We start from the raw sequence: 14046 nt of genomic DNA on the forward strand, positions 1-14046 counted from the left end.
TATTGGTCTCTCCAAAATAGCTTTGCTAACCACTGCCTCTTCAGGAGCTACAATGTACACCTCAGGAATTAAATACTTGATATATTAGTAAAATGATAGAAATTTATGGTTCACTTGAACTTGTTATGCAGATTCCTGGCACCTCTCTATAGAACAGGTGGTTCAGTAGAGCTCTATTGTGACCCAAAATTCTCACGTTTAACAAGCACTGTTGATTTTGATGGTGGTCCTAGAATAGTTTGACATTGCAGTATTGCTTCCTAAGGGTTCATTGCCTCCGTAACAAGTTAGGCTGGAACTTTCTTGGCAGTCCAGTGGTTAACACCACTCTGGGCTTTCACTGCAGGGGGTGTGGAGTTCAGATACCTTGTTGGGAACTACGATCCTGCAGTGTGTGGCAGAGCGCCCCCCCCCCCCAAAAAAAAAGTCGTAAGTTTCACTTCAAATTTGCTAACAATGGGCAAACTTTGATAAATAAAATACAGCATTTAAGGCTACTTTAATTTACACTCAACACATCAAGACTGAATTTCCTTTTATGTGGAACAGCAATTCCCTTCAGAGTACCAACAATATAAGGTGTTTTACATTTTAAGACAATCATTGATAGGGTTAAGAGAAAAACTTGATTTTCCTAAAAGATTCTGTGTATTCCAGTGGTTAGACAAGAGTAACTGCTGGTTCATTCAAAAATATTTAAAGTACTGTGCAAAGACAGACTCTGCAAACTATTAACATTTGAATAGCAGGTAAAATTTTTAAATTCCTTTTCTCACTTCTGAAAAAATTTTGGTGCAATCTGGTTTACAACATTGTTGTTAGCATATTGATAATTTACAAAATTAAGCCAAAACCACTTTTGAAACTACTTCAGTTTTAAAAGTTCAATCAGCCTATACAACTGGTTTCATGTTCCATTTCATTCAGTGCCTTTCAAGCTTGAAAATTTTCTCAGAACTGCCAGCTTATGTTCAAACACTATTTAGTGGTTAAGAATGGAAATGACAAAGGTCTCTCCCCCTGAAGTTGTATCCCAGATTTACCCTCAAGATATCTTTCAACCTATTTTTTAGTAGGTTGTGTTCAAAGTCTGATTTTTCAAAGGCAAAAACAGGAACACTTTCATCGGTCTATTTATATAATTAATTTCTGAATGACAAGTGAAAACTTTGAAAGCCTGTATTCTCTCCAGGGATACTTTCCTCCAATAGAATTACAATTTGACTAAAATATCATTACTGATAATCTTTCTCCAGAGGAAGGTCTCATTTCAACATGAATAGGTTACACTACCCTCAGCAACCCAAGCTTACTCATGCTTAAAATACAGAAGCGGAAAGCTAACCAACACCCAGGTGGCAATTCAGACTAATATCATCTTTGAGGAAACCTCGTCACAGGTAGCATTATGTTGTGATACCACTGTCACTTATCAAAAGAACACTCACTGCACCACACCCCCACCCCCGCCTCCTTGAACTAAGAGGGCTATCACTAAAACATTAAACACCTTCACGTGTACTGCTCACACATTTCAGAAAATTCTGCTCACTTCAGCCTATCATACATGTTTTCTTGAAACTTAGAATTGCATCCATGAATTATTTTCCACGTTCTCAGGCTTTCTAGACAAATTCAAAGTTAACCGGTAGCACGTGACTTATGAGCCAAGAACCAGGGGGGGAAAAAAATTCTCCCAACAAACCAGAGCTATTTTAAAGATAGAAACCTAAGAATCTGCAAGCATATCACAGGTAATATGAGAACAGGAAGACTTGTAAAATTGGTATGACTCAGCTCTATGTTCAACTCCTCTTTGGAAGTTTTCAATTTACCACCCCCATGAAATCTGATTTATAAATGCTAGAAAAACACTTCACACAAAAAATACATAATTTAAGATTATTGTATTTCCTTAGAAGAGGAACGTTTTAACAAATTTTACAGGTGTCAATCAACCCTTGTTCAAAATTGGGCACACATCAAATCTAGCATTATGGGAGTTTTATTTGGAAGTGAACTTTAACTATTAATACAAATGCCAAGAGATACTACACAAAACATCCACAGGAATTTTTTTCATCTTTTTTTTTGAATTGTTCACAAACATTTCCTACATAATCCAACATACAACAGAGAAATGGTACATCTTTTTCTTTCAATTTGCATACAATGGAAAAACAAGAATATATATATATTTTACAAAGTTTAACTAATAGACACTACCAAGCTGACAGTTTAAGTCTATATGTGAGAAATTATCTAATAAAAAATACTCAGAATTTATTTAGCATCAGTCACTTCCATAACCAAGTATTATTCTGATTGATAAAACTTGTCATTAAGCTTCTGGTATAAACTTATACCACTATTCCATCAGTTGTGTTGCTCCCCACCTTGGTTCTTCAGAATTACGAACAGAAAATCGTTGCAAAGTAGGGGCAAGCATTTGCAAAAACAAACAAAAATCCCCAGCTTATTATAAGCATGAATGTGTGGTGGAATTTCCTCCCAAGCAATGGACTTCGAATCATTAAGAATCACCAGAACTGAGTATTGTCAAGATATTTTGCCTAAGTCCAAGAAGAGATGCCATTTATTTATATCCAACAGAGGACTGAAAATTAAACTTAGTGTTCCGTTTGGGGGTAGGTTGGAGGGAATTCAGCCATTTGAAAAATGACCATCTTAAAAAAAATGACCACCAAAAATAGGTTCACTAAATTTATTTTAAAAATCATAAAACGTTTCTTACAAAAGAGCATTACATTCTGCACACTGCTCTGAATAGATGCCAGGGACATATGGACTACTGTTACTTTTCCTCCCTGTCCCACCACCCCAAATGTTACAGTGACCACAAAGCAAAGTGTTCACAATAATTACATGGGGGGACTTCTTTAAACCACCAACAATGAACAAAAATTAAAATTCACTCACTCTGCTGCTGTTTCAAAATTTCAATGTTAGTTTTTGCACACCCTCCCCCACCCCCACCCTGTTTGTAAGGAACTAAAACATTACATCTGGTGAACAGCAAAGATTTCACTACACCTCAAATGCAGAACACCTATGAAGCAGAGGAATGTTGGCTTTTTAAACAGAAGCAGATAAAAAAAAAAAGATGCAGGACTCCTTCAGTTCTTCACTAGTCTTAGAAAAACTTTCCAGAATACTGCTTCACACTATAAAAAAGAAAAAATATCTTGCATTAGAATCCTTCAACATCTGCATACTGCTTCACACTATAAAAGAAAAGAAAAAAAAGTACGAATTAGAATTTTTGTTCGTAACATCTTAATCAATCTTAATCAACATTAAGACAATTTCAATGCTAAATTAAAATGATAAACATGTCCATTACACAATTAGAGATAAGAACTAAAACATTAGTAATTACAAATTAGAGCAATGTAAAGTCCAAGAAAAAAGATTAATAGTAAATCAGACATTAGTAGAGCAGAATTGTTAATATATGGTAGAAAAGACAAAGAAATGCCAGTTAAGGTGTGAATTGCTGCATTTTACAGCACCAATCATTTGTCCTGTAGAGGCATGGCCTGTGCCATATGGCAGACTGTGATTTGTTGTCGATTCAGTTATCTAAAAACAACAAAATCACTAGTCTTCCACACAGAACTAGACCAACATCCACTGAATCTTCTACATTTTCTACAGGCTCTGTATAATTTGTAACAAGTGGTTTTGGCAGCAGTTTTCACCAGAAAAATGAGAAGTTTGCTTGGTTAAGGCTTCTTCCAGTAAGATTAGTATCGAATGTCTTCGTGTTTTAGCAAGAAGGCAGAAGAAAATTAAAGCAAAGCTATTAGAATGTTTAGAAGTTAGGTCCCCAAAAGCTTGAGACACCATGGCTTCTAAAAGAAAAATCAGCTGAGAAAGAGAAGCTTTTTAAGGTTTTAGTATGTGTAGGCTAATAACATAAAGCTAAACAAACTGACCTGTTCTGCAGCAAATACTGTGCATTCTGTATCTGGTCCTGTGTTCCCGTAATGGTAATGATCCGATCTTCGGATCCTTCTAAAGGCTCATCAATTTTGATCGAAGCTCCTGACTCATGACGGATTTGTTTAATCCGCTGACCACCTTTGCCAATAATAGATCCAGCCAACTGCAAAGATTTTTAAAAGCAAGTGTTTATGATATACTTAAAACAAAAACAAAAACCCTACCCTGTATGTTCAGTGACCATCAAGAACACTCTTGTACAACTTATTGACTATACTGTTAATTTAATGCCCTCCAACCAGTCAGTTTGAATTACAACCTATTTATACTACCAACTGACATTTGCTTTAATAAATGAACCAGGGGCTCAAACCCCTGATAATTGCTTTTAATAGCACTGAACACTGTTTGACAAGGCTTAAACTGGAGAACACTTCACTGAAGTCCTTGAAACACAATTTTAATCCTTAAAGGGAATACTTTTGTTAAAACCTTTGTTAAGTCAGAAAACTCATAAAAATGACTCAGAAAATGTCTTTTATAATATTAAAAATACTTACATCTTTGGGAATAGTTACTTGTGTAGTAATAATAGGTCCACCAAGATCACCATATGAGCCACGACCCCCTGCATAGGAATAATCTGATTTAAATAATGAGTATTAAGTTCATATACAAAGCATGAAATAATGTTTGATTTCAGAAAGAAGAAAACTTACCATATCCAGAGCCACCCTAAAAACAGAACAGACAAAAACAGAAAATTACTTTGCCTTCCAAACTTTAGGTAATTAAACACATTTCTAAAAAACCCCCAGTTATTATAAGTAACCAAAGCCCTCCCATATATTCCCTAGTAAGCCAATTTCAGAAAACAATCTTCAGGGGAAGAAACCATTCAGGTACACAGCGTTCCAAGAAACAAAAATGTTGATGGGGGAAATAAAATATTTAATTGGTGAGTAAATAAGCACTTTAAGATTATTAACATAAACACCCGTGATACTCAACCTGTGGTTCATAAGCCATCTGCCACTCTGATGGGCTCCATGTATCTATTGCAGAGTCCCAGGTTTCATCAGCACTGAAACCAACCTGTGTTGAGAGAGAGAAAACTATTAACATAAACTTGCATGGTATTTGTCAGAGCCACCATTTTTATACATCAATTTCTACTTCATGACTCTACATAAAAGTTTGCAGTAATCATGTATTTTAGGGGCAAACAAAGAGTGGAACAAGTCATAGTATCCCAGCAGACAAACAGAAACAATGATTTAAGTGACTAACAGAGTATATTTGTAAGACAAGTTCTTCAGTTAACACGTTCAATAAAATGTTAGCTAACTTTTAAACCCTTTAGCTCTCATAAATACATTAATGAAGTAGTATCAAAGTTCTTACCATGCCATCATAACGGTCTCCAGGTCTTCCTCTTCTGTCATAGGCCATTAGATCTCTGCAAGCATAGTAATTGTAATCTCAGCTGGTCACGTGTTTGAAGTATTTGAAATGAAAACCTACCCCCTTCTATCTGTGAAGTGCTGCTTCTTGTATGTTAATGTGTGGATGAAAGAAACTTACCCTCCTCTAGGTGGTGGTGGTGGTGGAAGAGGAAGATTCCGAGCTCTACTACCTCCCCGGCCACCTCGTCCGGGAGGGGGTGGAGGAGGTCCTCGACGAGGGCTCATATCATCATAATCTCTTCTGGAGGGAGGCATGGGACGCCCACCCCGACCAGGCGGCATTCTGTCAAAACCACCTCTTCCCCGCATGGGAAATCCCACAGGACGTCCACGGCGGTCATCAAACATCATTGTAAAACCACCATAATCATAGGTTTCATCATAAAAATTGGGATCATAAGGCTGAGCACGTCCTTTGATGGGAGACTGAAAGAAAAACACAGCAACTTTATAGATTGAGGAAAAAAACCTTAGTTCACAGTAGTAATTCTTTTAACAGAAAACTTCAGGCACTTTGTATTTCTCTTGGGAGATACTTGTGGTTAAGGATAGGGACAGGAGTTTGAAATTAAAAAAATTGGGAGTTTTACTGCTCGTGAGGCAACAGTTTAATTTTACCCTTGGCGTTAACAGACCACAAATTCCTTTCAATTTCACAATGGGGATTGGGGATCACCATCTAGTACTATAGAGGAACCATAAAAACTTCATTTGAATGATCAAAAGTTATTTAAAAAAACCTCACCAACAATCAAAGACAACAGTACAGATTCTCCCAAAGTATTTCTAAATTAAATTGATGGGAAAGCAGAGTGACAGAAATTGTTAGGGAAAGGTACTTTGTCTTTGCCTTCTGAAATTACTTTTGAATAAGAAATCTGTTTTGTGAAATTAAATGTAAATAAAAGTGTTCTGAAGGTACCTCTGATATAAGATCAAGGATGATCTTTATGCACTCTACAACCCTATCAGGTTTTCCTCCGATAAGAACGACTCTGTCAGTAGATTGAGGACAACATTCCTGGAAAAGCTTGATTGTTGTCTGAGTGTTCTGCAATAGGTTTACAAAATAAGCAGCATTAATCAATCAGAAAAAAAAGGAAATGCACTAAAGAAAAAAAAAGTTCTAGGCTTAGACAGATTTAATGTATATTTTAGTAAAATTTCCCCCCAATGTAAAACCTTGTTAGTAAGGGTTGGGCTTTGCAATACACTTTTGGCAAATAACTTGTCTAGTATGGCCAAGCCATTCTACTATATCTTAATTAGCAAACTACGTAATCTTAGGGGGAGGAAACTCAAAAGAGGGAATGAGAAAAGCCTACCAAATCCTTATAAACAACTATTTTCCAATAATTCAGCAGAAGAAAAAAAAACACTGGCTTTACCTCTCGAAGTTCTTTGATTTTAGCACCTTTGACTCCAATAATTCCTCCTGCCAGACTCTGATGAATCAACAGTCTCAACTCGCAGTCAAAGTCGCTTCCTTTATAGTGTTGGTACTGTGGAGGGAGTTACAGAATTTCAGTTCCAAATCATAGATTCCCGAATACACACTTATCTGCTATAAGCATACCAATATACTGTTGCAGTGAGCAACCTGAATTTATATTTCAATAACTTTACCAGTTATGTGCTATTATCCTCAATAGCCAGGCCCAAAAAGGACATTCTGCACCACCTTAAAAAACTATTTTATTTTCAGGTCCTGCAACACCATACCCACACTGCAGCCATTTAGCATGTCGCTGTTACCACAAAATTATTATTAACATTCAAATAACACCATAATAAAAATGACTGCAAAGCACTTTGCAAATGTAGTTAATTCCCACTGCAGCATGGAGCAGGGTCAACAGTGAGTTGTAAGACCATTCATTTATCATCTTTTTAAGCCTTTTTCTATAGAGACGGGAAAAGTACACTATGTTGAAAATAAAATCGATCCTATGGGCCAGGCTCCATACTTCAGTGGGGTTCAATGGCACTATGACATACATTTAAGCATTCCACAGCATCAGATTCGAGCGGGAGCTGGCTGGTTGCAGTGGGTGATGGCAACTGCAGGCCCTGAAAGTAGAAAAATAAGAGTAATAGGTTAAGTGTCTAGTGTGATCAGGCTATTGTCGCATATATTGGTAAAGCTACTACAACATATTTCACAACTATCATTAAATAACAAGAAATTGCTTATCTACACTAACAATCAACATACAATGCTTTTCTCTGTATATCTAGCAAACAAGATTACACAGAATTTAAAAATACTCAAACTAGATCAAACATAGTCCTTTCCAACATAGTCTCACAGTCAGTAGTCTAACTCAAAACCTCTTCTAAAAATTAAAGCCCATAATATACATGCTAAACTCCATGAATGTGCACAACCACAGGTACTTCCTATCTACTCCAGAATGGCTAGACTACATTTTTAAACAAGTAATGTGGGATGTAAAAGAATCCTGCACTTAAAGCAGCAGAGTGTAACACATTGCTGCTAAAAAACTATTATGTCCAGTGTCTTTCCACCTCCCCCATTTTGCCCCATTAAATATATTAAGCACCCCCTCCATTGCGAAATACATTTAAAAAATGAGCCTACCTCTTCCAAGGTAGGGATGATTTTCTTCAGAATTTCTCCAATCGTTTCAATATCAGCACTGATACTCAATATGCTGTCAAACACCACAAATACCAGATAGTACAAAAAAAGGTGGAAAAGAAAAATGAGTTTTGTGGTCATCACCAGTAGTCAAATTTTTACAGAGATGAACATACAATTATTTAATAGTCCCCATTTAAAGTAGCCTATTTATACATTTTTCACATGCATTTTGTTTTATGCCCAATACAAACATGGTAACAATATTAGGAGACTTGCAGAGAGACAGAGAGAATGGGCTCTTGGAAGGGCTCAGATTAAGTGGGCAATAAATTGACCAGAACTGAAGCAGAGTTGAATATTTATGTTCCCCGCCACCACTAAGTTAATTAAGGATACCCTCGCTGTTACATTGGAAAAACTGGCACACCTTCTCTCAGGCAAAGTAGGGGAATATGCAAGTGGTAAACACTGTATTTGGAGTAAGGTTATGGATACCAGTTAGAAATTAGATCACTAATGGGCTCTGCAAGAAAACAAATACAAATGCGAGACAAAAACAAAGACAACACAAATGAGAAGTGAAGGAAAGTGAACCAGAGTTAGCATTTCATCAGAAAAAATTATGAACAGGCAATGTTGGGAAGCAAGGTGGGCCACAAAGACAGAGCGAGAGACTGTTTCGGTAACAATTTGATTTACAATGCAGCAAATATGCAACACTTGAAGCTGTGCTCCTTCCATTGAAATAAAATTAGTGGATCGTTTGGGTGGGCAACTCACGGTAAAAGTTCAGTGACAAAAAGACTTAATGGGGAAAATAAGACAGAAACTTGAAAAACAATACACCGTCTAAAGGGGATACTATTTAATTATATAAAAGGCAGGTAATAAAATACATTTCTCTCTTTCTAATCAGGCAGTGAGGCATAAACTGTTGGGACATACCGCTCGGGGCCACTGCTGTCTGGGACTGAAACACTGGCATTGTACTGCATTGGTCATTGGCGTTCGTGGATGTTGGCATTGGGCATGGGCATTCAATCAGAAGTTGTCAAGTATGGTACCCGTTTGGCAACGAGCACATTTTTGGGCATAGCCAACCAGGGTTTTCACATGGGCGTTCAGGGGCGGATGGGCCAACGTCATGGTGGGCAACGCAGGGGTAAGTCGATCCAGTACATGGGCAACGGAGATATATGGCCAAAAAAACAAGGAGAGGGAAAAGGGGGAAAAGCAATAAATTTTAATTTAATACAAACTATACTCATACTCTCAATTAATGAAACAAGCTTAAGTTGTTCTGAAGACTAACACAATAATGGACTTCTCTATATCTGACTGTGGCTTAACATTTAAGGACCTTTAATGATGGTACTTTTAAAAAACAAACGATGTTTCAGTAGCAGGCTGGCTCATGAGGGTAGACACAAAACCTGTCATGACTTGAATTCTCGAGGAAATGGGGAAATTATTAACCCAGATAATTATATATAACATCTGGATTAAGAGGAAAGAGGTTTATAAAAGACAAAAATTCCCACACCACCAAAAATCCTAACTTCAATGACTGATTTGGTTTCCTGGAGGTTTAAAATGCATTCCTAGATCCTAACAGGCAAGTTTGTAAAATTTAAATTTTTAAGTTCAGTTTACAGTAATCAAGAGGAACATACAAAGATCTGCGACCAAGAGAGAAATGAAATACTATCAAATAAGTTTTCAACACAAAGTTCTTATTTGCCTCAACTTCAGCAAGGAAACATCAAAAGAGTGTGTAACATGAGAAAAAAAATTAAGAAATTTGGTGTAGCCAAGTCCTATAAATATGCTCACTTCTGGTGATACCAACATTTAATGTGTCTAATCACAAGAGTCAACCCACTATAAAATATGAAGACACAAATTATCAGCATTGACAGACGGTCACCCAGTTATAAAATTAAGTGCCTACTCTATTCTTTACCCATATCTAAATCATGCAACCTCAACTTCTTTGTGCTCCATGTGCAAACTATTCAAGAACAGATGGGCAAACTGGGGGGGGGGGGGGGGGGATAAAAATATGGAGTTTAATCAGCCACCTGCAACGGTTTTCAGTACTACTGTACTTGATTCACACATGGGAAATGGTGCAATTAAGGGGTTTTATACTGTTATTTCTAATTAAGATGTTATCTTGCTTGAAGTGAATAATTTGGTGTAAAGTTATTAGAAAGTGAGGAGGTTTAATATAGACCCCCCAACTCAATCTGGGCTTTGTTAGGAATGGCAAATCTTTAGAATTATCTATGTATTCAATTATTATAAAAGGCTTGTATCTAGGCTATTAAATGATTTCTATGATGCAAATCTTTAAATTTCTAAAAACACATAAAACTGAAGCTGCCTGTGTAGTAGGTTTAAACTCTTTAATACTTACGTCTGTACGGAGAGCCTTAATATTCTTGCCTCCTTTTCCAATCACTGCCCCAGCATTCTGGAGAAGATAAAAAGAAACTTAGTGTGTCTTCTTAACCTTTTAGTTAAAAGACAAACACCACACAAGTCTACCATATCTAACCTCTTGTTTGGTTATAGCGATGGAAATCTATTTGGGGATATTAAAACCACAAGGTTTAAACAAAAACCAAGAGTCTATGTGACATGTTCTGGGGACTAAATACCTAGACAGAGCTTTGAAATATTCAGAATGCCAGAAATATACTGAGTATAAATCTTAAGCACTGGCACCAAATTTACAATACCCTTTTGCAAGTCAATTAACTTGAATTCTAGTAGATACTTTCACATTTTTTAGCTATATTATCAGTTAAGTAAGCTGCCAATCAGGATGTTATCTAATGAACCCACAATGAAATAAAAAATACTATCTTTAAGGCATTAATGCTGTAAGGACCATCCATACCCATCTCCTAATTAGGCTTGTAGTAGTTCACCATGTTAAGGGCTTTCATTTTAATCATTAGCAAAATAATTACCATGGCCTAAAAAGTCTAAGTCTGTTTAGAAAGAGCCACACAATTATTTTACATTCTGCAGCCTTCTGAAGGCTTCCCAGAAGGCTCAAACATTTTCTTAATTTCTACTTTGAGTAAGAAACAATTTCAAGAATAAAATCTATACCTTGCTCTGAAGCAGAATGCGTAATTCAACCATCTCATCAGTGTTTCTAGATCTTTTAAAAGCTTGTTCCTCTTCCATATCTTCAGCAGGGCGTTTACCTAAAAATTAACAGTTTAGGTTTCAGAGAGCACCAGGATCTTCAAGAAAGGGTACCTTTAATCACATTTTAGTTTTAACCTACAGATTTAACATTTAACTCCACTCCCTTTGAAGGAATTGTTAAAGCTTGTTAAAAAAAAAAAAAAAGGCATTCAATCTTCAACTTTTAAGTCAAAATACACTCCCTTAATTTTCTAAACACGAGATTTATTGTGACAGCACATCAAAGGATTAGAAATTTCTAAATGCAAGAAAAAAACTTGTATTTACTGGCTTTCTTTTAATCGGTTTCCTCACCTACGCAAATGACAGTTACTTCTAGTTCAAAAAAGTAACTAACAAGGATCTCAGAGAAAATAATGAAATTAACAAAGCAAAAAAATTGTTAAAATGTTTTCTCACCAAATTCGCCATTGGTTTCAGTGTTGGGAAAGGTTTCCTCTGGCTGTTCAGTTTCCATTTTCTTGTATTCAAGGGACACACGAATCTGTTAAAAAATAAAGAGGCTAGTACACTTGGTTTCTTGCAAAGTAGGCTGTGCAGCGTACTAAATATTAAAGACAAGGGAAAGAAATGACTATTTCCAGAACGTACCAGTTATTAAATATATCCTTCCAGGGCAGAACTGAAGTGTTCTGGGCGGGACCAACTGACACCCTAGTGCTGTAGTAGCCTACGAAAACCAACACAAATCAGTTTTGCTTTTTTGGTTATTACCGAATACTAATGACTACAGATTTGAACACAACAAAAAGAGCCATTTCTAAAACTTGTTTTAGGATCTTAAATTTCCAAAGGACCGCCCTGTAACACAATCCAAAAGACCTATCTAATCTTTCTGTAAAAGCAAAAGTACCGTAATTTTGGATCAAGTTCCACCACAACAACGTTTTACATAAATACATAGAAACCAGACGCATAAGGCATTTAAGCCCCCGAGTAATGAGTCTCGAGTAATGCTCCCGAAAGTACACATTTATAAATAGACGCAGAAATTATTTTTACATCTGGATTCTAAACTTCTGGGTTTCTTTCCACCGGTGACTTGAAAAGTCTACTTGAAATATAAAGGCAAATTCAAGCCATACCCAACCGCCTGGCCAATCTACTGGAGCGATAAACAGGCAAACCTGAAACAGGAGTACACCCAAACTGCCTGTAGTACTCGACTAACAACCCTTGAACACCAATAACATCACTAGCGGGATATTTCAAATTACGTTAAAAGCGGTATAACCTGACAATTTCAGCACTACCAGACTGGCAATAGGACTGTGAACAGCCTTTTAGCTCCCCTCTCCTGACTGGCAGGAGGCGACAAGCGGCTCCCGTTATGAGAGAAATAGCTAAACAGCTCACAGTCATGGCAGTATTTACGCCTTCCACTCTTCCCAGGAACTGAAACGCCAACCTGGCCCCAAACTCAAATACTGAGGTGCTACGGAAGATTTAGATAAAGGGGTTTGACGACAAATAGCAGGCTGTTTGTAACGATAAACCCAATATCCTCCAAGTGCTTTAGTCGCCAGACCCAAAAAATCGCTAAGTATATGCGCGACCAGCCAAGGGCAAACATGCCCTCCTCCCCGCAACGCCCGAAACCGGGATCGGCAACCGCCAAGCAACAGGAGTTGAGAAAGCTCCCGAGGCGAGAGCACCAGCGCCGCACCTCTCCTCGGCCCGATCCGACAGGAAATGGCGGCCCGCGTAATGGCGACTACGTGCTACTAGGCGGAGCCGAGCGCGGACCCCCTCCCCCACCCACCACGCGGTCCCGAGACCTCGTCCCCCGCGCCCTCCCCCCACCGCGGGAGACAAAGCAACCAAGGCAGCCCCGACCCTTCCAGCTCGCCCGTTCCAGACCCAGGCCCGCAGCGCCCAAGTGCGGCGGGCCCCGCACAAAGAGAGCGGCGGCATTCTCTACCGCCCTCCGGCTCCCTCTCCTTCCCACACAAGGCCTAGTTCCCAACAGAACAAAACTCATCCCACCGGCACAAGCCTCGCGACTCTCCGAAGCCTCTAGTACCACAACGCAGACTGCAGATATACGCTCAGGGAAATGGCGGAGGTGGGGGGAGGGGAAACCCGGCAACGTTCCCTCCCAGAACCCGCCAACCACCACCAAGCCCCCAAACGCCTTCCCTCAAATGGAGAAAGTACTCTCCTGCCCTCACCCCCACGCGCCGTTCGCCCAGCCCCATTCCTCACCCGGCAAGGGTACCGTCCCTATGCCGCCGCGCCTCCTCAGCCGGTCACAGCTAGACAGAGAACAAGCGTAGGCCCCCACTGCCCTCCCCCGCCTCCACGCACTCTCCTACCCCGCCGCCGGGCCCGATTGGCTGCACCGGCTACAGCGGTGGCGCGAGAGCGAAGCGATTGGCCCAAGGCCGCGTCAATCAAGGCGCCGGAGGAGGCGACAACCCCGCCCCCCGCCGGCGCCTCCCTTCAGACTGTAAGGCCGCTAAGGGCCTGAGAAAAATCAGACTTCGAAAAAGTCAACGCAGCCTTTAGGGAGGCCAAACCCCTGCCCGAACCCGCAGTGCCCAAGCCCCAATAACTCTAAATTACCTATAGGCCGCAAATAGGCGGGAAGTAGACAAGACGTCGAGGTTGGTGCAGCAGAGAAACAGAGGATAATGGCGTCTGCAGTGCTTTCGCCTGAAGCGCCCTCCTCCTTTCTCGTTCGCGCACTCACTGGCTGGGGGGGGAGGGGGGAGGCTCTCGCGAGAACTAAAGGCTGTCCCGTTCTCGCGCTCAGGGAGGGGCGGGTGTAGGGGGTGCTTCTGG

At 39.3% G+C, this 14046-nt stretch overlaps 1 protein-coding gene and 1 non-coding gene across 11 annotated transcripts; both read right to left on the reverse strand.

The window, feature by feature from the left end:
- Positions 1–2711: 2711 nt before the first annotated feature.
- On the reverse strand, positions 2712–13955 carry HNRNPK (heterogeneous nuclear ribonucleoprotein K). 10 transcript variants are annotated; one of them, XM_010808097.4, is made up of 17 exons: positions 13828–13955; positions 11854–11932; positions 11662–11746; positions 11161–11258; positions 10457–10513; positions 8983–9026; positions 8035–8107; positions 7431–7502; positions 6821–6934; positions 6355–6483; positions 5551–5858; positions 5371–5425; positions 4978–5061; positions 4686–4701; positions 4527–4609; positions 3960–4129; positions 2712–3185 (listed from the first exon to the last, which is right to left on the reverse strand). In XM_010808097.4, exons 3-17 carry the CDS (start codon positions 11717–11719, stop codon positions 3155–3157), a joined length of 1392 nt encoding a protein of 463 aa, XP_010806399.1. In that variant the 5' UTR covers positions 11720–11746; positions 11854–11932; positions 13828–13955; the 3' UTR covers positions 2712–3154.
- On the reverse strand, positions 3546–3654 carry MIR7-2 (microRNA mir-7-2). Its single transcript, NR_031017.1, has one exon. It is a non-coding gene; the product is annotated as a microRNA mir-7-2 (primary transcript).
- Positions 13956–14046: the final 91 nt, after the last annotated feature.

The sequence above is a fragment of the Bos taurus genome, chromosome 8 (genome assembly GCF_002263795.3).
Source record: "Bos taurus isolate L1 Dominette 01449 registration number 42190680 breed Hereford chromosome 8, ARS-UCD2.0, whole genome shotgun sequence".
Classification (NCBI taxonomy): domain Eukaryota; kingdom Metazoa; phylum Chordata; class Mammalia; order Artiodactyla; family Bovidae; genus Bos; species Bos taurus.